The sequence below is a fragment of the Delphinus delphis genome, chromosome 4 (assembly GCF_949987515.2).
Source record: "Delphinus delphis chromosome 4, mDelDel1.2, whole genome shotgun sequence".
NCBI classification, from domain to species: domain Eukaryota; kingdom Metazoa; phylum Chordata; class Mammalia; order Artiodactyla; family Delphinidae; genus Delphinus; species Delphinus delphis.
Window position 1 is genome coordinate 44,680,272 of NC_082686.1, and position 27,904 is coordinate 44,708,175.

The following is a 27,904-nucleotide window of genomic DNA, read 5'->3' on the forward strand; positions in this document are numbered from 1 at the left end:
TAAATTTCTGATGATTAATACTTAGATTAGAAAAATGTTTACTTCTGATAATGTTTAACTTTTTTTATCTCCCACTCTAATTAAAACACTCTGTCTCTCCTGACAAATTTAGCAGATATTTCTTATATTTGGTATTATTTTGGAGGCGAGTACCCTTCAAGTAGAGAATTATTTCCCTTCATGTTGTCTACTGGGGTGCATTTCTACAGTCTATTCATTCCTTAGCACTTCTTTAGAAACTGAGGAAGTGGTCCAATTACTAACAGTTTTGATGGTGCTGTTGATGTAATATTGGGTGTCTGCCCTTTTAGAATAGCAATTTAATTCTACACCTTCTACTAAACAGCTTCAGCCTTTCCTCTTCTGCACCTTCAGAATAAGGGCATTTTAATCTGTTTTGCTATATACATGTTTGAATAAACTAGGGCATGTGGGTTGACACAAAAATTCTAACAGTGGGAGTGAAAAGATAACACCAGAGACTCCTTGAGGGTAGACATTGTATCTTATAAACTTTCTATACCCTGTGGTAGTTAATATAGAGTCTAAATATAACAGATACTCAATTAATGCTTGTTGAAATAATATGGAAATGTCTTCATATAAAATCAAGTAACATTTTTGTGACTCCAGTGTCCTAATGAAGGAAGTAAAAAACTATTTCTATTACGTCTATGTAAGTGTAATGGCGGGAAAAAGCAATCTAGGAAAAAATTTTTTTCTTCCATTTTCAAGGAAAACTTTTTCACTGATAATTGTTTCTTAGATTCTAGTAAAACTCATTTTTTCCTTCTCAATGCAAAGCCACTACTGTTTGTTTTTAAGGTAGGGGTTTCAATAGGTTTTTTAGACTTTTCTTCCATTATATAGAAATAGTTTTGCATTGAAACGGCCATTACATTGTAGTTAAGACTTTCAAATAAGTACTCATAATCTCTTTTACCAGAGCTATAAAAACAAAGATTTAAGCACATTTCAGACCTTGAGTTTCATTTAAAAAAAAAAAAAAGAAGGAAAGTGTTCAAAGCCCATGGAAGATAAGTGAGAAATGTGAGGAAGGAATGAACTAGAAACACAAGAAGCCTCTCTTATGCTGTGTAACTGATGGGATGGATGTGCAGTGGTTTGGACTAAGTGAGGTTTATGTAATAAATGTTGTGAATTTCTGTGAGAGATGGAAAAAAATCACAACATTTGTTAAATATATTGTAAGACTAGCAAATCTAAGACTAAAGCCAAGTAGTCTTTTCTGCCTATTAAAACTGTGTAATTGAAGCAAATGGAAATAATACTTGTCCTAAACGAAGCTACTTAGTTTCTTTATAGATCAAAGTGCTGAAGATGTCAGAATGAAAGCATTATATATTGCTATTAATTTGGAACATGCCAAATTTCCTTTCCTTTTTTTTTTTTTTTTTTTTTGCCATAGAGATAACTGAACAATTTGATGAGGAAAGCATGACTTTGAGGTGACTCATTGATAAGTCTTAATGACCTTGTTCAGGAGCCCAGAGTGAACCTATCATTTAGTGACCTTGTGATGGATTAGATCCACATCTGGGTTCTCTTTGGGTCTCTGTGGTAAGCCCTCCTGTCTAACAGCAGCTTCAGAAATGATTATGAGACTGAAGCAGATAAGGCTGTGTCCAGCAGGATAACCATGTAAAGGTTCTTTTGAATAAACTAGGAAGGTGTAGAAGTGAGGATGAACATTGCTAGTTATATTTTTAATCAACTATTAACCATTCATTGTTTGGATAAGGTTTTCAGTGGCAGTTCTTACTCAATGGTATAACTTGCCTTCTAAACAGAAAACTAGCTTGAATTTTTTGCCCCTTTTCTCCATTTAAGGTGATAATTAAGGAAAGTAATTTCTGGTTATTATAGCTTATTTTTCATTCAGAACTAAAAAACAGTGATTTGTTTCAAGAAAGGACAGAGTCAGAAGTTTGAACATGCTTTCTGAAACAAGATACCATTTTCTAGTAGAGTAGAAAGCTGAAGGTTGTGAGTTCACATGGTCTAGACTGATTTTATTCTCTGATCTTGAGAAAGCTATTTAACATCTCTGTGGTCATATCACCTTATCTTTCAAGTAGGATTTCCAAACTCTCATAGGGAGTGACAGAAATAATCATGAACAACACCTATATTAAAAAAAAAACTAACAATAGAAATAAGAAAGCTATGACAAAACAAAATGCTTATAAGTATACTTAATGAACAAGTATTGATCTCAGTTTCTAGATAAAAATACTTCGTTATTTTTAAGAAGGAGTGAGTCTCCTTGGAAAATGTTGCCTTAAAAATAATGTCAAGATACAGAGGAACATACCAGGGGTAAAACTAAAAATCCTGTGTTTCCTTAAAGCAGTCTGTGCTTTATTTATTTTTAGGAATTAAATATTGATTCTGGCTCTATATGAGGGTAGAGAACCATAGTATCTGGAAGTTAAAACTGACTTTTGTCAATCAAACACATGCAGTTATGTCAAAATATTACTTAATGTGGTAACCTGAATCCCAGTTTAAAGTAGGATCTAAACAGGATAACGTTGAAATAGACTACTGCTGTATGTAGATAGACAGATAGATATAGATAGATACATGTTTGTTTATATATCTGTGTCTATAATTTGAAATATTCTCTGATTATATTATGTCTGGTCATGATGTCAGAAGTATTCCCTTTATTTTACTTGTTTTTTTTGGAGCTACTGGAGGTTTGTTACAGTCAATGGAACATGGAACTAACTATTAAAAACCTTGTGACTAAGTGACTTAGTAATTTTATCTTTCTGGGTCTTATTTGTAAAATAAAGGCGCCTAATGGAATGATTCTAAGAAGAAATGCCTTGCCTTTCTTTGTATGAAGTCTATTGGAGAAAATTCTAAACCTGCGTTTACTGCTATCTGAACTTTTAAAAATATTGATAAATCTTTGAACTCAGTTCATATACCATTAACTTGAATCTTTACAGCAAAATTATCCTAAAAGAATAACTACCTTCTTAGTGGGTTGATTGATCTCTTCCTTGTTACATTTTTCAGAATGATATATAAATAAAATCTCATCCTTTTTTTATTGTGCAGTTAGAATAAAGATGATCTTCAATTATATACTATAAAACTATATGCTAATTGTATTTAAATTAATATATCTTAAATTTACTGAAATTTAAATTCAAGACCTGATAAATTATTCAAAGGAAAAAAATTAACATTGAGCTTTTTAATCTTAGGTACTCATTACTCTCACATTTAATCCAGTGCTATCAACCTTGTCTTTATCAGTTATCTTCTTTTAGCCACAATAAAATTTTCCTATAACTTCCAAAAGAATGAGTAAAGGGAGCACTAATAAATTAAGAGAAATTTTCAGAGAAAAATATAATATGCTAGAGATTTATTTCTAAAAGTTAATAGGAAAATTGTACATAGTTTAGCCTATTCTGTGCATTATGTTGCTTATTAAACGAAGTAAACATTTTAAAAACTTTATTTTGATACCACCAATCTACTACTTCTATTTATTTTTTGGTTTACCCAATTTCTCATTTATTATGATATCAATAAATAATTATATTTTCATGTGTACTCCCTAAATAAGTCATTGGTGTTAATCTTTCTATATTTAAAATCTTGCCATTAAATTAAAAATAAAAAAGTATTGACTTTTACTGAAGTTAATATGGACAGAGTATTCTTTTCCTTCCTAAGTTTACAGTACTTTTGCACTCAAGTAGGGACTAGAAAACGCTTGTTTAAAGCCAGTAGGAGGAGCTCTCACCTTGCCGGGTCCAATGCTGTTAGTGTGCCTGAAAAACCTGAATTTGTGGGGGCTTTGCCTGTGAAGCAAGTGATAAAATTTAAACATGTATCACATATAATGGTGTTAAAAATAAAAATAAATCCTCAGTTTTATTTTGATATCAATGCATCCTTCACTTGTCAGGAATGCAAATTTGAAATTTTGCTGTTAAGAATTTTTAAAAGGTATGATTGCAGTTTAATGAGGAAAGTAAAGCAATTATGCAAATCTTGTTTCTTGAAGCTACTAATAAATAAAAAAAAAATACTTCCTAAGGATCTATACTGTTGTAGGTATATACATATTTTCTTTTTTGTTTGTTTTGAAATGAATATATTTCAGTTTACAAATTATAAATGTTAAGAACCAAGTAGCCCAATTATATTTTAGAAAAAATAATTATATCAATGAATGAATTAATTTACCAATCTATGAAAAAGAAATCTCCATTGGTAGACTTCAATATTAGGGATTTTTGAACACTCTACTCCAGTAAACCCCTTGATTTAAATGGCATGATTTGTAGGTGGTACCAGTAAAGTTTCTGTAGAACCCATTGATGAGAAAACCAGGATATAAACTTATCTGGATTTGGAATCAGCAAAATAAATAATGATTTTTCTCTGCATCTACCAAAAAAAAAACAAATGATAAGGTTTTATATTCAAACTTAAAAGGAAGGAAGAAAACACTTTAAAAAAAGTTTAAAGGTTTTAAATATTTTTTAAGGGATATTCTAGCATCAATCTTTTGGTTGTAATCACTTTGTGATCTAAGGAAAATTATGTAACCTCTCTGAGCCTCAGTTTTCTCATCTGTAAATTGAGCATTTTAAAAAAGAAACAACTTATAAGACAATGTGGAGATTCCTTCAAGAGGGAAATATGTAGACCATCCTTCCTACAGTGACTGAATTGCTATCATTACTTTAACAGCCTGCTAGCAAAATAATGATGTATTCCAAAAATATAAAGTGCTAAAGGAGTAACATTAAACTTTTGAGTGCCCCAAAGTGGATACTGGTATTACATACTTCTGAATTCTTTTCAATAGTATATACCAAAAATAAAATAACATTTATTTAATAATAAGATAAGCTTAGAGTTTTGAATATTTATTATAATATCTTCAGCTTTTTTCCTCTAATATGTGAGATTATTTTTTTACACTGAGTGAACCCACACACCATCAAATATCATTTTGTGAATTTGCATGTGTGTGTTTGTGTGTGTATGTGTATATGTATGTGTGTATGTATACATATATAGATATATATGTATTTGTACTTTCTTTTACTTCTAGGCTTGTTAGAATTGTATGTTAATATGGAGTAAATGAGGCTATAAAGAAAGCCTTTTTAAAAGCTCTAGCCCTTTATGTGTCCTTTCATCTCTTTATGTGATATTAGCACCATAAGTTATTAGCTAAATATATTAATACATTAAGAGTAGAAAATGGTGTAGCCTAATTTGATCATTCCTTCTTCATTTATTAACTGAAATATTTCAGTAAGAGAAATGCACTGCACCCTGGTGGTGCGGTGGTTAATAATCCGCCTGCCAATGCAGGGCACACAGGTTCGAGCCCTGGTCCGGGAAGATCCCACATGCTGTGGAGCAACTAAGCCCGTGTGCCACAACTACTGAGCCTGCGCTCTAGAGCCCGTGAGCCAAAACTACTGAAGCCTGCGTGCCTAGAGCCCATGCTCTGCAACAAGAGAAGCCACTGCAATGAGAAGCCCGCGCACCGCAATGAAGAGTAGCCCCCTCTCACCGCAACTAGAGAAAGCCCATGTGCGGCAGTGAAGACCCAACGCAGCCAAAAATAAAATAAATATAAATAAATAAAGTAAAAAAAGAGAAATGTTCCTTCATTAACTATTTCCTTATTCAGAAGTATTTCATATAGAAAAAGCAAAATAAATGTTTTATTCTTTTCAGATTATTTACCAGTTTTTAAAAATAATGATTTCCTAGCGTACTGCAAAAGTTATTAGTAGGTATATTTTATCATTTTGAATGCATGGATTTAAGCATGTTTGAAGTGTTTCAATCCCTTATAGTCATTAACCTTGTGTATGATCAAATTATAAATTTTTGGCCAGTGGAAGCCTATGCCAGTTGGTTCCTGTGTCCTTTTTACATGACCCTAGTAAACATTGATATATTCCCTGATTTGATATAAGGACTATAAAGCACCACCAATGAAGTGATCTTACAAAAAATAAAAATAAGTGGAACCTAGATCTGGTCAAGCCACTAAATATATCTACCAGTTTAAAGGAAATGCAGGGAATGGGGGAACATATTCAATGATACCTCACGCAAAGGAAAATCTGGAATGTGGGATAAGACCACTTTTGTGGGTCAAAATTTTTGCTAATAAATTTGATTTCATGTAGTGAAAAGATAACTGGCTATTTAAAACAACAGTGAGATACTATTGCACACCTGTTAGAATGCCTTAAAAAATGGACAATACCAAATTCTGGTGAGAATGTGGAACAATTGGAAAACCAGACATTCTGCTAATGGGAAAGTAAAGCAACAGTTTTACAGTCTTGAAGAATTAGCATTCTTTATATAACCCAGCAATCACTATTTACCATGGAGAAATGAAAGCATAGGTTCACATAAAAATCTGTATATGAAAGTTCATCAGCTAGGGAATTCCATGCAATAGAATACTTTTCAGCAATAAAAAGCAACTGAGTGTTCAGTTGTATGTATAGATACACATAGCAACATAGATGAATCTCAAATGCATTATGCTGAGTGAAAGAAACCAGGCTCAAAAAGTTTCATACTGTATAATTTCATTCATTTGACATTATGGGAAAGGCAAAGCCATAGGGACAGAAATCAGATTAATGGTTGCTCGGGGCTGCGGTGGGGAAAGGATTCATCATAAAGGATCACAAGGGAAATTCTGGTGGTGATGGAAATATTCTATAGCTTGATTGTAGTGGGGGTTACATGGAAGTAGGAGTTTGTCACAATCCGTAGAAATGTACATTTAAAAAAGGTGAATTTTATTGTAAGTAAATCATACCTCAATAAACCTAACTTTAAAAAAAGAAAGTGGGGAACCCATCGATTAAAAAAAAAACAAGATCTCACCATAATGTATAGAACCTATTTGGATCTTGACTTCCTGTTAAAATAAGTTGAGACCATAGGAACATTAAACAATGACTGGATATTTGATGACATTAAGTAATACATACTATTTATAGTAGTGAATTGTTATTGTAGTTGTATTAAGAGGAGTCTTTATCTTGGATATACATACTGAAATTTTTACAGATGAAATCATATGATTACTGGAATTTGCTTCAAAGAAATCTTGCAGTGAGAGTAGGTAAACATGTATAGATGAAATAAGATTGGCTATAGGTTTGTAATTATTGAGGCAGAGTGATTAGTACAATGAGGGTTCATTGTACTGTTTTCTCCACATTTTAAATTATTTTTGAGAATTTTGCACAATAAAAATCAAAGAATTATGGCTCAGTTTTACAAATGTATGCTTAGTGAATATACTGGAAGAATATTCTGCAATGAGTATGTAGAATTTATCCCAGAAATTTAAGCATGGTTTCATACTAAAAATCAATAAAATGTATCACAGTCAAATAAGAAAACCCACCGAGTCCTTGCTATAGACACTAAACAGCAGATGCCAAGTAACAGACTTCCAGTGACATTTTTAAAAAACTACAAAAACCCCTCTACTTTTTTAACTAGATGAAGAACTAAAACTCATGATGAAATACCAAAGGATTGTTTCTCAGAGTTCAGTCCATGATCGGCATCTGGGGGACTTGAAGGTAATAGTTAAAATTAAAATCTGCTGAAACATGGGCCCTACACATTAACCTGCTGGAAACACTTCAAAAATCCTCTCCTGTTGATCTCCATCTATCTTTCTGGCCTCCTTCTATCCTCCTATCCCCCCAAATAATCTCTACTCCTACTCCCCATTCCAGTAACTGAGAACTGATTTAGTCATAGCTCAGTTACTTTACAGAAGGTATTCTAAAATAAATTTGTTTTTCATCACATCTGATTAAAGACCCCCTCATCCTAGCCCAGCCCAAATTGCATTTCCTTTATGAAATTGTCCCAGACCTGCCCTACCAGCCTTAGCCTAACTTAATTCCTAAGCTATTATATAGTGTTCAGTTTTAGAATTTAACAGAGTATGTCCTGATTATTTGTTTGCATGTCTTCTCAACCAGATTATGAGTTACATTTGGTCAGGGAAAAAGGTGCATGGTTTTTATTTTTGCTTTTGTCTTCTTTAGCAGTAGTATACTAACACATACAATAATAATGTAATCTACACTTAAAAAATATAGATTTCTTCAAAATGAGTTGTTTTCATACTTTGCCAATCATATAAGGGCATTTAATAACACACAAAGAAAATATACAGGCAGGCCTGCTTTAAAAGTTTTTCTTTCTTTAATGTGGTATAAAAAAGACTATATATGAAAATGGGGGGAAAAGCAAAGGTGATTATTTCATTGTTGGTTTGCAAAGTGACCCTGTACTCATGCAGGGCGAGGAAAGAGAACAAAGAAACAGGTAGATCACTCCAGATTGGTAGGTGGCAGTTTTAATAAGCAAGGGAGCTTATGCACAAGGCTTATCTTGGGCGCCTGTCAGATGAGTAGATCTCTACACTTGACCACCAGAGGCTTAGAGACTTCAACTGGGTTCAGTCACGTATACCATCCAGATGGTTTCAGTAGCACCTTATTCTCTCAGGGCTCTGTCCTCGGAACAGCTATCACTGTGGGAATGATAGGCAGAGCATAGTTCTAAGGACAGGGGAGGAGCTAAGGAACCTCCCACCTATTGCTCAGGTCCAGCTTGAGTCATCTGGTGGTCATATCCTCTTGATTAACCTCTCCAACATTCATCAATTTTAAAAGTCAGCTGTTAAAAATGACTTTGTTAGTACTGTTACTCAGTCATCTATTTCATTTAGCATTGTTAAACACCACGCTATTTTAAAATTAATTTATAACCACCTTATATATTTTATATTTACTCAATATTATTAAGTATTATATATTAAGATTTAGTGCCTACAAATAATTTTAAAGTAATTCAACTTATTAAAGCTAATACGTTGAATAATACTAAAGGTCGTTGACATTAATGATTTAAATAACTGGTTCATTCTTATGTCAATTGAGAAGTTCATGCAAGTTTTTTTGTTTTGTTTAATTCCAGTTGTGTTGCTTGATACAACAACTGTGCTGGGAGAGCTAGGATGGAAAACATATCCATTAAATGGGGTAAGTTTAAATATCTTTTAAAATTGTTTTTCTTGTTAGGTTTTTAGGGTCTGTTATAATAAAGAAAGAAAAACTGTGGTTTTGGCTGTATTAAGTATGAATTTTAGTGTATAAATTAGACTACATAGGAAAGATTAAAATGCAATTAGAACTGCTAACCAATGGGAATGATATATAAAATTCTTTGCTTTCTTCTAAATTAGTAATTGTTCTTTAATATAGTGTTTATACATAGTAGTATTAGAATAGCTATCATATAAATATTTTCTTTAGAAATAAAATTTTATGTTCAAGACACTTTTTTTTTCTGTGTATATGCTTGTTAAATTTGGTAACCTGACTGAGTATTTGTGCATAAACAAACTTTAGATTATCATAGCATAAGTGTATTTTCCAGATACTAACAATTTGGTATTCATTAGAAAATATGAGTCTGCTAAAGCAGTATGTGTCTTTTGAACTTGGCAAAAAGATACATTATGATCAGGCTTTTGTTAGCTGAGTGTAGTTGCTTTTGAAAGGCTTATAAGAATGTATAATTTATTTACTAAGTACACTTTTCCAGGTACTGACATCATTTTAGCTATGGTTGTACTTGACTTTTTATATGTTTTGATACATTTTGCATCATTTTCACAGTCAGTGTATTCCTACTACTTTTTTTATTTCAAGCTAAAATAAGAAGGGTGGTTTGTGCTGCTTTTTACCTAGATTTTGTCTATTTAAGCAAATCTTCAATAATGGAGGTAGTCAGCTGTTTTCAGATATACTTTGGTTAGCTTTTCTTCCTTTTTTTAGAAATTGTGTTTTTCTCATTCATCACATTCTTCCTTGATACTTTTTTACATTGCTTTTTCTGTTACATCTACAAATTTAAATCTGAAAAAAGTTGGTTGACCCAAAATTGTTTTATATTTTTAGAATCATTCCAGCAATGCTGTTTCAATTTGACTTTTATATCAGCAATTATTCAACAGTTATTCACTAAATGTGTATTTTCAACTAAAAATTCCTATGAAGAGTTTAATGTTTCTGTCTTTAACAGGTTATTTATTTATTTCTATTTGTTTGTTTATAGACTATGGCTTTATTTTTTCTGAAATTTAAATTTTATTCTTACATAGCACTCGTCAAACCATTTCTGAGAATGTGTCTTTTAAACCAAGATTATGCTTTTACCTTCATTATCTTATTTTCATTAAAATGAATAAACATCAGTATTCGTTGAGTGTGTTAAGTGTGTTAGTTTATCACAATTACTTTCAAGAAGTGAATGAAACTTCTTTTTTGGAATACCCTTTCAAGATATATACATATCTTGTTTTCTCAGTATATGAAGTAACTTATAAGAACTTACAAATATTAAGTAGTTTATAAGCCCCACTTTTTCATTTTCTGGAAAAAGAATGACAAAAATATTAGCAGTCATACTATCACTGACCTCATGTTGTCATAGCCAAAGAATCATGTGAGGAACGGAAGGAGTTGTGCTCTGCTCTAGTGATTGTGTTTGGCTTGATCAGGCTGCATTTCTTAAAGCAAACTGGTAACCAGGAGACACAGGGACTTACAGAGTTACAAATAAACTTACTGCTATTGTTCTTGTAATGATTTTGTCATAGGTGTTATGAAATGGGGAATTTTTCTACTTCTGATTTATTATAGAGAGAGGGCAGAATTGTTTGAAAAGTGATGCTTACCTCATAGTTTTCTATTTTCTGGACACTGCACTAAGAATTTTATCCTTTTTTTCACAACAGCCCTATGAGGTATGTCTTAGTTTTCTTTCCCTGTTGGAGAAACCCAGTTTTAAAGATGGTAAGGAATAAAATTTACCAAGAAGTTATAGGCCAAATAGTGAGTGATGGATTCCAATTCAAACTAAATTATTTCTGACTCTAATACCTGTATACGTATTATGGTACACTAACAGAGAGGAACATTGGAAACTTTATGAAAAGGCAATTACTTATGTGTGCTGTTTGCATAATTGATTCAGATTTTTTATCCCCTTGATAAACATACTACTAAACTGAGATATACATTTTGGGCACCAGCCAAGAATGAACAAGAGGAAAGAGAAAGAAGCAGGGAAGGAGACTACAGTAGAAAATAAATATGATAGAATAAGGTAGAAAAGGAAAAGATGGTTAAAAATTCATTGAGCATTTACCATATGCTAGGCTTTGTTCAAAGCACTTTACTCACATGAGTCCTAGAAATCAAGTATAAATTTCCTTATTGAAAGATGTGAAAATTGAGCTTCAGGTATATTAAATAACTTCTTCATGGTCACAGAGTGAGGAAATAATACAGCAAAATTTCTAAGCCAAACATATTTTAATCTTCACATGTATTTCACAGTAGGTGCTTTTTATTTCTTTGAAGATTCTACCATGTAAAGATAAAGGGCAATGAGCAATACGTATAGACTACAGAGGGAACAATAACACATGGATTCAGAGATTCAAAAGTAAATTGAATACTCAATTACCTTGGAATAGGCTATTTGACTTTTAGATTATCCCCCCAAATAATAATGCATATATGGCAAGTGTCAGCAGTAGGCATACTTGAAAATAGGAGCACATGGACATATTTTATAATAGATATGGATAAAGCTTCATGAATTAGATAAAACAGAGGTGAACCAAGGGAAACAATAAAATGGATAGATGACATAAGTAAATTTTAAAGAAAACATACAACTTAAATTTCTCTTTTAATGAAGAGGATAGATTACAGACAGGAATAGAGCTTTACTTAGTGCTATTTGTAGTTTAAAACAAGTGAGGAAATAATTAGTAAGGATAGAAAAACTTTGAAAACAATCTTCTAAAAATGGCAAGAATGAAAATCATCTAGACATCATAATTGATTAAATAATTTAAAATCTATAGGAACTGTAAACCAGTGTATAACATTTAAACTACCATTTATACCTGTGTATTAAAATTATAATTAAATCTATTTGAAATTGTGTAATTTTTTAAGGTTCTCAGGTTTTTTGAGCCATGCCAATTTGAACGGCCATTTTAACTAAAGTTGCGTTTTCTCAGAGACACTACTTCAGTTGTTTTTACAAATATGTCATGGGTAGAAAAGACAATAGATGATATATTTGACAATCTTATGATATAAAGTATATTTGGTGCTTCTCTGAATAAAGTATTTCCTAGGAGTAACTTTCAAGTTGATAAAATTTTCTTTCCATAAAGAATTGAACTAAGAGATAGTTTTGAAATCATATAATGTATGATTTATATTATGAATCATATAAACTATATGCTTTAGTTAATTAATTCATAGTGGTTTTAATTTTTGATTTTTTTTTTTTTTACTAAAAATACCTATTCCACCCTTAGTAACATGCTGATGTAATTACAGGAGTAGGCATTCATGATGTGCCTGTAAACAAAACCATTACTGGTTATTTGAATATAACATAAGCACCTCTGGTCAGCAAATATGGAAAATAGATGAATAGTTTTGAGCAAATGACTTTTTAGGCTTGCAAAAATTAAAAGAAAATATATTTATTTTCTTGCTTTTCAACTCATTTTTGCCAACATCAAAAATACACTTTCTTTTTTTAAAAGTCATGTCCAGAATTCAATGTAACACATTTCTCTTGTTCCATGTACTGTTTTGCAGTTTGGAAATAGGTCTACACAATCATAAGGCCAAAGAGAGTATCTTCAGGTAGTTTCGAGTAATGTTTTGTGAAAGAATAATAAAGGGAAGGATGAATTCTGCTTGAGGAAGATTGGTAGTAGGATGTGACCCATCAGCTCTTTCTTATAATCTAAGGAATCACATATGGTCTGGAAGAGAGGGTAGAAGGCACCTTTTAGGAAGAGAGAATAGCTTGAAGACAGGCACCGAATTCTTAAATGTATGCATTAAGTTTTAGGGACGTTGAGAATAATTTGTGTGGCTGAAGAGAAGGGATGTGGTGGGAAATAAGGCTACAATTATAGGCTAAGCCATACTGTAGGAGACTTAGAATTTCAGTGTCTTAATTGATTTACATAGTGTGTATCTCAGCCCCTGTAAGTAGAAGTACTTTCTGGATTTGCTTAAACAATCAAAAATTATTGAAGCTTTCTTTTGTTTAAGACAATAATATAAATCCTTGGAAATGAAAGACACCTTGGAAAATTGTTAGCAAAGGATGTTCAAAATATAGGTGTTCTTATTGATATGTTGAGAACAGAGTGAAGTTGAATAATTATATTTGTATAGAGTATGGAGCTTGGTTTTAGAAAAGAATGAATACTTCAGTGAATTTGGGAACCAGTGGTTATACTTCTTAACACTGTGCTCTCACTGTCTAATGTTAAGAATTTTATATCTACATAATTCGAAACTGTTAAGAACTTTATCCTGTAAGTTTCCCTTCTATCCTTTATCTGTCTATGTACTACACTAAGGTAATAAAATTATGATGATCTCGTGGAGTAGCTAACAGAGTGCCATGATAATCAATGAAAGAATGCTGTGTCAATAAAAATTTTTGCATAGCACTATAGAAGTTGTGTGAATACTGTAAAAGTGTTTTCACAAACATTAAGTTTAGGCATATGCCCTGGATTTTCTATTTGCTATTAGTAACTAATAACTGGTTAATACTAAATCTTACTCTGTGCAAAACTGAAGGACATATTTCAGTTTTGAAAATCTCCTGGGAAGGAAGCAGCTAATCTTTAAGAATTGATGCTATTTTAATGCTAATGAGAAAAAAGAAACATGAAAGACATGGCTCAGGCAATAACTTTGTACAAAAGAAACAATTAAAAAATATATATCTCCTGAGTTTGTTCTCATAATCTGAAAATGTGTGAAAAAAATTATATAAATTTTCTTGACACATTAACTCTCATGTTTACTCTTTTCTTTGATATTTTTATTTATTCAATTTATTTTTAGCCAATATATAACATTGTACATGAAAGAGAATACAGTAAGACGGCCTGTAAGTTAAATGTGACATTCAAAATCCTTAATACCCATTACATATCAGTCCCTATTCAGTGCCACACAACCGTGGGGGGTTGTCATATTGGGGCATCTTGGCTCAGTATTAACTCTGACTAATAAAAAGTAATTGCTGTTAACCAGAAAAATAAAAGACTTTTCATAATATAAAAATTGGATTCCATGATTAAAAACTTATATTGTTTCCTTTGAGCTTTAGTAGTTATATTTGATACTTCTTAAAATTTAATAGCCATATGGCTTTTTTATTTAATACTGTAATTGAAAAGATAAGTGACTTATTTGGGTAGCCACATGCTGATTTTTAAAGGTACTTATACCTGAATAAAACCTGTTAGTTAAAGCATAGTATTTCATAATCATAATAAGTCCATAAAATATTATTTAATTTATTCCTAAAATTATACATACTTGATGAAAAAACTTGATTTTTAAGCACCCTATCAACTCAACTGAAATATTTTCATCATTATTTTCTTTTATAGTAATATTTTTAGGAAGAAAATGAAAGATTTGCTTGTTCCAGATTTTTTTCCCCATTCTCCTCTGTTGGTTGCTACTGTACGGTAGATCAGATCTAGGTTGCAAAGTTGTAGCAGACACAGATATATGCACTTCAGTATTCAAAATCTAACTTCCCTTTCAGCAGTGAAGTATGCTTTAACAAAAATTTAAGAGAAAAATGAACGTTAGTAGGAAGAAAAAGTGCTATTGGATATTAAGTTGCATTTTATATTGATTATGACAGAGATTGGAAAACTTTGTTTCTCAGATGCCAAATATTGGTTTCAAATGTATATTATATGTATTTCGTGCATGTTGTGACTTAGATGATCATTAGGGTTTGAATAATGCAAGATCATACAGGGTATATGATCTTACCTGTTAAATATAGTGAATTAGTGTTATGAAATTTACCCTGAGATAGAATAAAGGGATACAAGTCATTTATGCCTAAATAAAAGTTATGAGTGAACCTAACAATTCAGTCATTAATGATTCTTATAATGAAAAAACTAATGATTTTTATAATAAAAGAGGCTTATATTGCAATTAAACTGTGTAGAAAGCTACTTTATTCCATATGTCAGAGCCCATTATTTCCTAATATCATTGTTCCAAAGTTGAAAAATCAAAGGTAGAATGTGTCTATGATAGAGAATGGAATACCTACTAATACTGATAGTTAATTTCTGTATTTCGTATAGTAAGAACCAATTTATCATAGTAGCTTATTTTAGTGCTGCATTTTTATTCATTTTGTAGTACATTGAAATTATCCAAAAATACATGTATGTGTTTGAATTCTGAAAATATTTATAAGGTTTAGTTATAATTTCTGTTAAAAATAGATGTGTCAGTTATTGTTTTCAAAACTGATATCTAGATAGTTTTCCTTCTGAGAAACTTCACAACATATGTGGTAATTTTCTAAATATCCGTCATATTAATTTCAATCATATTGTTTCACATTTGAAAGAAATTGCTTTTCAGTTTTGAAAGTTTCTATTGTCCTATCCCAAACTCAGAGATCCTTGCCTTAGTTATGTCCAGTCTGTTAATGAGCCCATCAGAGGCATTCTTCATTTTCCATTACATTGTTCTTGATCTCTAGCATTACTTTTTGATTTGTTCTTAGGATTTCCATCTCTTTGCATACGTGTTCTTACATGTTGTCCAAGTTATCCATTGAAGCCTTTAGCAAATTAAAAAAATCCCTGGTCTGATAATTCCAACATTCCTGACATATCTGACTCTGGTTCTGATGCTTCTTCTCTTTAAACAGTGCTTTTTGCATCTTGTAATTTTTAATTGGAAGGTAGACATGATGTGTGGGTAAAAGGAACTGAGGTAAATAGGCCTTTAGTAATACAGTGGTAAGCTGTGGGGGGAGAAAAAGTGTTTTATAGTCCTATAATTAAGTCTAAGGCTTTTGGTGAGCCTGTACCCCTGGACTGTGAACTTTACCAGGGCTTCTCAATTTCCTTTTTCCCCCTTAGGTGGATGGACAGGATGGCTAGAGGGAGTTGAAGTTAGGTATCTCCCTCCTCCTACATGGAAGCCTACAGCTGGATAGAGCTGGGTATTTTCCTTTCCTCAAGTAGGTTAGGCTCTGTCAAAACCTCAGCAGGCAGGTTGGGCTCTGGTAAAGTACTTTTTCCTTAGGGCAGGCCTTGTTAAGAAGAACCGAGTGCTCTGGCATATTTCAAAGTGGTTCTTTTACATTTACAACTGTTATCAACATTGTATAGTATATAAGTGGCTGAAACATTTGCTTAAAGAGTTTCACAAATTATGATTGTACTTAATTTTCTCTACCTTCTGTTTTTATTCAATGAACTGTCTGAATTTTTCACTTTCTCATCACCTCAATCACTACTGGTAGCAGTTGGCTTTATTTTCAAGTCCATTTAATCTAAAAAATGAATCAAGCTTTTATGCCTTTGATTATGACATTACTGCTGCTTTTCTTTCAATAAAGGGAGACATCAGAGTTGCCCATGGTGTGCAGTTTGAGTAGTAGACCATGACACTCCCAGGAGCTTATAGAAATTTAGTTCCACATATGTTGGCTTCACAGGAGACTTAATGTAAGTTTCTAACCCCAAACATTAACAATTCAAATTGTTAATGTCATGGGTCTGCAATAAAAACTGTGCTTAAGCATTTTATATATTTTTCATTTAATCCTAATAATGCCTATGTGAAGTAAGTATTATTAGCATCATTTTACAAATGAAAAAGCTGAACCTGAGAAAAGTTACATCACCTGCCCAAGTGTGTGGTGACATTTAGCTGGTACTAAAGCCAGTGTCATCTCAATCCCAAAACCAGGATTGTTAGTGACTCAGCGTAACATGGATTGATTTTCAACATTGTGATTGGTGCTATGGAGAGTGTAAAATAATCTATACATTCGCTCAAGTGCAATCTTAATCTAGTTACAGTGTTATTACAATGATCCAGATTTTGTGTCAAAAGATATGTGGTTACTGAGAAGTGCTAATAAAAGATTAATTCATCTTTGAAGACCAAAGGATACCCCAAAGCTAAGAATGGTTAATTGTTAAGTACAGTTGTTTAGTTAGTGGCATAACAATATTTGGTGCATGTTTAGATTGTTTACATATTTTTTCTCTTAGAAAAGAACTAAAGAAATATTCCTCTAGTGTATTTCTTCTGAATCTGTTCTTTCGTGTCTCATTTTTAATAAATGATTCTTTATACATGTCTGTTATTGACTGTAAGCTAAAGGGTAAAATATAGAGTAGTCCAACACAAAACCCAAAACATCCTTGTCGAAATAAGTATATTAGAAATGTTATAGAAATTAGAGAACACAATTAGAGAAATGTTAGAGCTTGTCCTTCTCACACCATCTTCTAAGTAAATTGACCAAGAGGCTTGTTGAGGGATTTCCACTATGGTTAGTGCCCAGATGCCCTATTCCTTCAACCATAAGTTAATGAGACAAAGGTAGACACCTGGCTGAAAGACATCCAATTAATTGGCTAATCAGCTACCTGTCATCTCTCACATATGATTTCCATAAATTGCTAAAGCAATCACATTCCTTTTTAGGAATTTAGGATTTCTAAGTTCAGAGCTGAATGGAAATGGCAATCAGAAACTTCTGCCATAAAGATTCACCAAAAGATTCATGCATGGAAAAGGAGTAGAGCAGAGGGGCTCTGATTAACCAGAATCATGTGCAAGTAAAAGTTCTAAGAGAACAGAAAACAAAACAAGACAAAACAGTAGTTGAAGGGCAACCAGTCAGTAGTAAGAGAATGGAGAACATAGCACATGCAGAGATAAAAACATGAGAAAATGTAGAGTGGGGTAGTCCGTACATCCAGAGCTGACCAGGTTACTGCTAAATCTCCAGGTGCAGATCTTTAATATTTTTAAAATAAATTCCGTTTGCATGAGCTACCAAATTGTAAAGGTAGATTGTAAACTTGATGATGATGACGATGATGATGATGACTACAATGACGACAGGAGAAAAAATAGGAGATGGCACTCTATTGAGTTCGACCAGAAAACGTGAAAAGCCATGGAAGTTAGAATTCCTTGAGGATAATACAGGAACATGAATTATCCAGAGCTATAGGCCTTCTTTTTTTTTTAACATCTTTATTGGAGTATAATTGCTTTACAATGGTGTGTTAGTTTCTGCTATATAACAAAGTGAATCAGTTATACGTATACATATGTTCCCATATCTCTTCCCTCTTGCATCTCCCTCCCTCCCACCCTCCCTATCCCACCCCTCTAGGTGGTCACAAAGCACCGAGCTGATCTTCCTGTGCTAGTGCTATGCGGCTGCTTCCCACTAGTTATCTATTTTACGTATGGTAGTGTATATATGTCCATGCCACTCTCTCACTTTGTCACAGCTTACCCTTCCCCCTCCCCATATTATAGGCCTTCTTTTATCAAATCTTGCATGGGTAAATGATCTCCCCTGCATGTGGGCAATCAGGGAAACAGGTGAATAAATATACATAGTTTATTAGAGCCCATAAATTTTTAAATATTTAATACCTGAGCAACTATGAGATGTGACACTTCTCTCTGCCGTATCTCAGAATATTCCTTCTTATATAGCAAACCCTACAAGTAAGTAAGTAAGTAAATGGCTTTCTGCCTTATTTTTCACTGGTTGCAAGAACATGTATTGGATAATGATGAAATTAATTCTGTGGTAAGGAAGAGAAGTAAGAGAAAAGCAGGTAACAATGAATTAGGAAATCAGAATTGAAAGTATTTACTGACATCTGTGCATATGTAATCAGCTTATATTCTCAGGGCAGCTGAAAAATAAGTATGTATGCTATTCATTTTCCAGTATCTCCACTGTTCTTTAATGTATAGTCTTGAAGGTGTCTTCTCGTAAACGTATCTATTTTTAAAGATATGGGTTACTTTAAGCTATTACCCTTGATTTACATAATATAGTCTTTATTCTATTTTTTGCATTGTTACTTACAAAACTTTAACTTTGTCTTCTACTTCCGAGAGGAGTTTCCAGTTGTCCTTTTAAAATGAACTCCCAAATTGTATAGTCTAAGCTAAGATTCTGGTTTTATCAGAAAGTTCTAATTATTTTAACTATAGTCATTTCAAATATTTATAAACCATTTCATTCATAAATGAAAGAGTCTATACTCAATCCAAAGCAAGCACATACAAAGTTAAATTCTCTCATGAAACCCTAAAGGATTATTAGTGAAATACTTAACAACTAAATGAAATATAGTAGGCCAAGTATTTTTATAAATTTGTTTGTATTTTAAGTGATTGACTTACTCTTATGCCCCATAACAAGTCACCAAGTCCTGTTGATTCTACCTCCTAAAGCTCTTTTAAATCACTCTTTATCATCAGTGCATCAATCTGGCTCCTCATCATTCTTCTCCAAATTACCATGGTTGTGTTTTAAATTATCCACTTGCTTTGGGTCTTCTCTGGCCCCTTCCACCAACCTTTCCAATCCATCCTTCATCTTGTTGCCAGAACTGATCTTCTAAGGTGAGGATCTGATCCTGTCTCTACCCTACCTAACCCCTGCTTCCCTTACCTATATCATTTAACCTGTGACCCATAGCTGCCTCTCCATTTTTATCTTCAGCCACTCTACCTTCTACCTTTTACTAAAGAGACTTTTGTGTTGATAATTTCTTCTGTGTTAGTAACTTGCTTCCTCTTATCTCTGGATATAAGACAGTGCTGTTGAGTTTATCTGGAAAGTTCTCTTACCAACCCCCACCTTCTCTGGCTTTCTCTTTTTTTTTTTTTTTTTTTGGTAAAGGCAAAGACGATTTTCAGTCTTTTCTGGGAAAACTTATACTGCCAAAGATTGAATTAAGAATCTTTTTGGGGGAACACCAGGAACTCAGTGCATATCACAGTGTTTATCTCACAATATTTAAATGTCTGTCTCTTACTAGATTTTTTTTTTTTTTTTTTTGCGGTACACGGACCTCTCACTGTTGTGGCCTCTCCCGTTGCGGAGCACAGGCTCTGGACGTGCAGGCTCAGGGCCATGGCTCACGGGCCCAGCCGCTCCACGGCATGTGGGATTTTCCCGGACCGGGGCATGAACCCATGTCCCCTGCATCGGCAGGTGGACTCTCAACCACTGCGCCACCAGGGAAACCCTCTTACTAGATTTTAAACTGTTGGAGGAATGGATTGGGTGTGTCAGTTTGAGTTAGTGCCTACCATATGACAGATGTTCAGTAAAAGTTGATTGGATAGCTAAATAGATGTACAAGTAACAAATTATTCTACATACATATTGGTTAAAGGCTGTATTTTGCAACTCTCATTGGAGCTGGAACAGTTTGTTATTAACTTTGGGCATAATCAGATGTGACAAAAATACTAAATGATTGTGAAAATTGAACCCTTTTCTTATTCAGGATTGGTTTAGAGTACGGGTAGAAAAGTGTATATGTTTACTCTCATTTTTGTATTTTAGAGAATCCATTCATTTTCTCATTATCAATTTTCTCACTAAAATTGAAGTTGAAAGGTGGGTGGAAAAGATATTTACCTACGAAATAAAAAGACTATAAAAGAGCTTATAAGCTATTTAAGCAACACCAATCAAGACATAATAGACTTTCAAAGAATTAATGACTGGTTTAGAGCAGTGGATGAACTGAATCACATCTGGGAAGTATTAACCCCAGACGGTTATTAGTACTGCACCTTGTTATTAAGATGAGAATAAAAAATAGACCATATGGATTTTTAATGGTTGATAGATGGACTGAAAATTTTAGATAATTTATACTAACCAGTCAAGCTTTCAAAAAGCATAGGTCAGCATTAAATGTTAAATAGGTTTTGTACTCTCAATTCCATGCAATTAGTATTTTGAACTAATGTACCATAGTAAGCAAAATAGGTTCTTAAAGTGGATTGACTTTATTTTAGCAAAAAAAACCTGTTGTGCTCATAAATGTGATGCTTAACTTAGTCTTCATCTCCCCCATAATTAGGTAGCAATGTATACCAAATATTTCAATGCAATTAAAAAAGTCTTTCAAATAAGAGAATGAATCTAGGATTTAAATCTAGGATTTAAAATATATAAAAAATACAGACACACACACGTATATACATAAATACACACCTATATATATGCATTCTGCAGAAATGTGTCATTTGTCTTTGAGCAGATGTTAACAAATATAATCAGAAATTCTAAAGTAGCTGCATATATTAGAGAGAACATCAAAATAAAGGGGGGAGGGTGCTAACTAAAATTAAAGTGTAGCTCAGTGACTTCCTTTATGTTGGAATTTTTCCAAATGAGTTCCAGAATTCATAAATATTTTGTGAATGCGCTGATTGACAATGTGAATGATGTTATATAAATCTCCACAGCAAGTTTTGGCCTCTCAATTTATATGATTTGGTAATTTCTCCCTTTGCTCATGCAAAATGTAGTGTGGATGAACTCATTTTTGTTTTCAATGGTGAACCAGCCAGTGCTGCCGCTTAGTGCCAGAATATTCTCAAGGCAAAAATAGCTTGTCCCTCAATTCATAATTTTTTTAATTCTAAGACCTTAAGACTTCAAAATCTAAAAATGAATGAAAACTATTGATTTTATAAGGTTTTATATTACTTGGGTTTTAAGAAATTAATATTGCTACAGTTACCTGTTTTGAAGTAAATATTACTAAAGAATGAAAACATATATTGAAACTAATATTTGAAGTAATATTATTAAAGAAGGAAAACATCTATTGAAAGTAATGATACATAATTGAAATTTAACCCTTAACTAGGGCAATGCCTAGAAACAAAGGGCAGCTTTTAGATATTGTTTTATAATCATTGTCCAAACTGTTTTTAATACTAAAGTAATGAACTCTGCCTACATAGTTATTTAATATTTATAATGTGACAAATATCAATATTTTATTGGGAGCCATGCTAAGGATAAGACAGAGATTAATATTGAAAACAATATAGAAGGATAGTTTAACCTCAGCAATACCTTCCTGCTTTCTTCATCTCCTCCTCCTTTTTACCACCACTTATCTAATTTGGGGAGTCAGAGTAATCACTCAAAGTTGCAAAGGATTTTTCTATTCCCAGTGTTTTCCCATTCATAAATTACTTAAATAATTTGTATGACCAGTGATTCTTTATGTATACATGTAAGAAAATGTAATTTGTAGATAATTTCAGTAACCAACTAGTTAAAACTACAGCCCAATCAAGAATTATTATATATAATATTATATACCATATCATGATATATACTGTATCATGTACTAGTTTCCTAGGGCTGCTGTGATAAATTTTCACAAACTGGTGGCTTAAAACAATAGTAGTTTATTCTCTCATAATTCTGGAGGTCAGAAGTCTGAAATCAAGGCACTGGCAGTGTCAAGCTCCCTCTGAAGACTCTAGGAAAGAGTCCTTCTTTGCATCTTCCAAACTTCTGGTGTTTGCCAGCAATCCTTACATCCTTAGCTGTATCACTCCATTACTGCCTCCATCTTCAAGTGGCTGTCTTCTCTCTGTGTGTATCTGTGTCTTCACATGGCTTCCTGAAAAGGACACCAGTCATTGGATTTAGGGTGTACCCTAATTCATTATGACCTTATCTTAACTTGATTACATCTATTTCAAATAAGGTCACTTTTACAGTTTCTAGATGGACATGAAGTTTGGGGGGTCACTATTCAACCCACTGCATGTCAGCGTATTAATTTTCATAGTGCTGTAAAAGGTATACTCATGATTTAAAATAGAGCAATATGACAGTAAAATATGTGGGCTGATTCAATATGAAGTCAATATTGTTGCTCAGTGTCTGTTTCTTTCTTCAAGGTTAACGTCTGATGTTCTGAGTACATCATCAAGTATGTACTCATCAAGGAGTAGTTGGAAAGCTAAGGAGAGTAAACCACATATGCATTAGTGAAAATATTTGATAGTTATATGCTGGTAAAATAATTGTGTCTTCTGTCTTTTAGTATTTCATTATAAGCAGTGGTCCTGTTGTCCTGGAGGTTGCCATCTTTAGTGAAATCCAAAGAAATGATGTTAAATACAACACAGAGAATAATGGAAACAAAGGAATTTGGGAAATTTGCATATTTTTCCAATTTCAGGAAGTAATCTTATTTCACAATTTAGATATGACCTTCAACAGCCCTTATATAGATCTTGAAGTGTTTCTGAAATGATGGAAACATGTAATCATTTTCTGTTAACTTAGTGGTCTTACTGGTGCTTCTCTCTGTCAGGCTTTGGTCTATCCTGAACTGTGAGTCAATGGCAATTAAAGTAAATTATTATCCGAGATGGTTCCTTTTGAAAATGAAGTGAGCATTATTAATAATTACTCTGGGACAATAAGTATAAACAGGGCATTAAATACTTCTGGCTATTTATAGATTTACTGATATTTTTATTGGTAGTTGGAATAATTGTATCCCTCACATGCCTCAACACAGAAAAAAGTAATAAACAGATATAGCTTCTTTCAGTCATGGTTAATGTTTCATAGTCACTGAACTAAGGAGGGGGAAGATAATTCAGTGAGTTGACTGAAAATTGGTGTTATCTGTTTTGCATAATCCCACAGACGGAAGAAATTACATACGTAATTTGGAAGAAAATGTAAAGGCTACTATCTGTTTAAGTTAAAATCTCACAGATAACAAGTTAAATATTATTTTGTACACATGTCCTTTTAATCTCAGGTGCTTGGATTACTGCAAATGAAATTAAATGGTATTGACTATCATCAGAGTATTATTGAAAATATTCTGAAAGGAGACTTATGTTTTCTCTACAAAAAAGCGCCGTTAATCTTGATGATACCTTTTTTGGGGAAAAGGATCAGAATTTTCTTTTTAGGATCCTTAATTTAAAATAATTGCAAATTCAGTTGTATAAGTTCATCTGTTGAGTCTCATTTATAACAGATGCTATGTGGAAAGATATATGTTTCAGGGCTATGTTTTTCAGTGTTCAGTTATAAGAAAAAGCAAAGGAAATCAAAATAGAGAAAGAAGGAAGAAGATAGTGAATACAGTGAACATAAGAATATAGGAAATAGAGAAGGAAAGAGAAGGGGCTTCTGATGTACAGAGAATATGGCTGTGATTGCGAGCATGGAAAGTGATGTTTGGTTTTAGAAATTCATTATTATCTACAGAATTTAGCAGAATATGAAGGTTTACACAGAGTATTTTTACCACAGGAATAGGCTCTGGCATATGCCAGTGCGATTAAGCATCCTATTCATCTCTGTCAGTCACGGCCCTTCAAAGACTGATTTGAAAGAATTACTCATTATGAGAGGGAGGACATAAGGAAACATTTGAAAGAACAAGTGATTAATGGCATCATTACAGAGTCCTGTAGCTATTATGCAAAACCTACAGTGTTGTGTGAACAAAATGAAAAACTGGAATATCCATGGATTTCCACTTTTTGAGTCTTTGATTGAAAAATGCATTAATGTAACAGGCCACAGATTGACAATAAACTTGACTGCCTGGCTAAATAGGAAGTGGTGATCAGTGTTGATTCTAACTACACATTTGTCTGCAAGTAGAAAAGAACTAATATCATTTCTGTTTGCATAAATTGTGACATTTAATGCCTAGAGGGAGCATGTTAGGAGAGGCTGGAACTTGTGGAGAATGAGGCCTGCAGTAAGACAATACAGTTTTTATCAATTCATGAGACTCCCATCAGCCAGAAGATACTGAAACTCTCTACTATGGGCTCCTTAGGTTAAACCAAATATATCCATGGAACTTGCAACAGACTTAAATATTTGAGTATGCTAATGAGGAAACAGCACATATACTGGCTGTCAAAGGAAAAAAATAGGTAGCTATATATGTACAGGCTTATGAGGATAGCCATGATGTTTATATATAGCTAAATGAAAACAGCTATTTCAGAACTACATGCATAACACAACTTTATTTTTAACCTTAAAACAATACCTACCAGGGCTTCCCTGGTGGCACAGTGGTTGAGAGTCCGCCTGCCGATGCAGGGGACACAGGTTCGTGCCCCAGTCCGGGAAGATCCCACATGCCGCAGAGCGGCTAGGCCCATGAGCCATGGCCGCTGAGCCTGCACGTCCGGAGCCTGTGCTCCACAACGGGAGAGCCCACAACAGTGAGAGGCCCGCGTACCGCAAAAACAACAACAACAACAACAACAACAACAAAATACCTACCAAATTATTGGCCATATATATACATATGTATATATATATATACATATATATGTATGCATAATATACATACAGTCATAGAAAAATATTTGGTGAGTGACATCTAGTTGATTATACTGTGGTAATTCAATTACTTACTGGATTCAGGATTGGATTGAGAGGACTCTGGGAAAAGATGATTTTTATTTTTTTTACTATGTATCATTTTATTAAAAAGTAGTTGAATTACAGATGATATTCACATTCCTTTTTCCACCTTTGTAATAAACAAGGAAAATGCTTGGACTTCTGAAAAGGGACAGAATTATTAAAATTTTGGTTGTCATAACAGATAGAATAAAAATAAAACCACATGATTTATAACTTAAACTCACATTGAAGGAACAGCAAAAGCTTTCCGTGTCGCCAAATGGATGAGAATGGTATTTTGATCCTTAGGGGAATAAAAGTAGAGGGGGATGTGTTTCAAAATTTCTATTGACAAGGAGAAAAATGAGGATACAGGCTTCATTTTCTGGCTTAGAGTCTACAAGTATAATTATCATTTTCAAGAGTGTTAAAGTGATTACTGATCAATTTCCAACAAGTCATAGGAATAGTGGTATTATAAGGTATTTGAATATTCAATCATCTTCACTGATATGCATTAATGTGTCATTTCTGCCAAACATCTCTTAAATCTGCATGCTACATAGTACCAAGAGGAAGGTTGGAAATTGTCCTGGCAAGTACTTTTTATCTATTGTACTTACAAGTAACATACAAGGACTTAAAGACATCACTGTGGCTTACTACAGAGTGGGATGATTTTGCCAGTGTCACAAAACTTATTACTAATTTAACATATCAGAGGATTATATTGAAAGACAATGAAAAGATGGGAAAAGACCATGGAAAGGACTAGGGCAGTGGATACCTCTTGGAATTCTTTAGCATTGTGTGGGATTGCTGCATTGGGAAGGATGGGCACACTTGCTGTTAAACTGAGCAGGTATTTGTCAGAAAGTTATTTATTTATTTTTATTTATTTATAATTTTTAAATTGAAGTATAGTTGATTTACAATGCTGTGCTAATTTAGAAAGTTATTTTTAAAGCAGTGTGATCAGTCTTGTCTCGTAGGAAAACAAAAACCTTCCCTAGTTAATTCAAACAAAGGAATTAAAACAGAAATTGTTTACAAATGTGTTAGAAGGACTGGAGGAGTAAAAGGGGGAAAGTACATATATGAAAATATCAGTAACTGCAGGAAACTACTCTTACCCCTTGGACTGGAGGGCCAAAAATAATTACCCAGAGCCCCATTTTGGAGGGCTGCTATGGCCACTCCTGCTCTTGAAACTACTGACTCCATTTTTCAGCAAGCCAGGAGTCCCACACCTACGAATGCTAAGAGTCTTGTGGCCCACAGTTGGCTGAAGCTCTTGGACTCCTCTCTGCCATGGCTGGAGTCCACAACTCGGTTGCTGATTCTGCATTGCCTGGAGCCAGAGCCAGTGAGGCTCTATGGCTGACGCTGCTGAACTACCCCTGCCTCAGCGGCCAGAGCCATAGTATTGATAGAATAGGGGAAAAAAATGCCCTTTCTCCTCCTGCTTCTAATCTCCCACCAGTGTCTCATTGACAGGACTTACCTGGATGTCGGGCAGCAGTGGATTATTGGAAATTGCTACCACATATACTAATTCTGTCCATTAACTCAACAAGTGTATATTGAGCATCTGCTCTGTGCCAGATATATTTTAAACACGGGGGACCTAGACATGGACAAAACAGACAAAGCTTCTGTTTTACAGAGTGCTTACATTTTAACAGAGAGAGAAAGAAAATTATTACATGTATGTTACTACAATGTAAAGTGGTGACAAGCGCCAAGATGAAATAAAGTAATGAGAAAAGAGTGACAGACTGATGGTGAAATGGTGCTGGAGTTGGGCGAGATCTCACTGATAAAGTAATATTTGAGCAAACCTTAAAGGAGAAAAAAAAGGATTATGAGCCATGTGAGTAGCAGAGAGAAGAGTGTTCTTGGGAGAGCTGTCATCTAGTGTAAAATCTTTCAAGCTTGGATGGTTGACAAGTATGAGTGAAAACATGAGAGCCAGCATGGCTAGTGCAAAGGGAGCAAGGGTGAGAGTTGTAGAAGTTCACTCCCGTTCCCCCCTGCATTAATAACAATTAACTCCTTTGACTCAGATATTCTATGGAACCCTCTTTGACAGCCTGTTCAAAAGGTACAGCAGAAATTTTTAGGTATTTGCCAGGATTCCAGCAGCGGTAATACTTCTAAATTTGATGTACAGGATGATGATATGCATGAAGCTCCTGCCAAATAAAATAACTCTTACAGAAATGAAAACGAAAATATTTTACCTGTCAAATTAACATTGTAAACAGACAATAACACTGACAGAAGAGCTTTAAAACTAATGTTCTTGTTTATGCTGATAGCACTGTATGTATTGAAAAGCAAATACATACCACAAACCATAAAGCCAACAACATTCTTTCCTAGTTTTACCATTCATGAGAACCTTGCCTAGGGAGTG

General features: G+C 33.4%; 1 protein-coding gene across 2 annotated transcripts in view; it reads left to right on the forward strand.

Moving 5' to 3' along the window:
* Positions 1 to 27,904, forward strand: part of EPHA6 (EPH receptor A6) — an 867,569-nt gene that overhangs the window by 38,735 nt on the left and 800,930 nt on the right. For both annotated transcript variants that reach the window (XM_060010502.1, XM_060010503.1), the window contains exon 2: positions 9,055 to 9,119. In XM_060010502.1, coding sequence (XP_059866485.1) covers positions 9,055 to 9,119 — 65 coding nt within the window. The remainder of the gene's footprint in view (positions 1 to 9,054; positions 9,120 to 27,904) is intronic.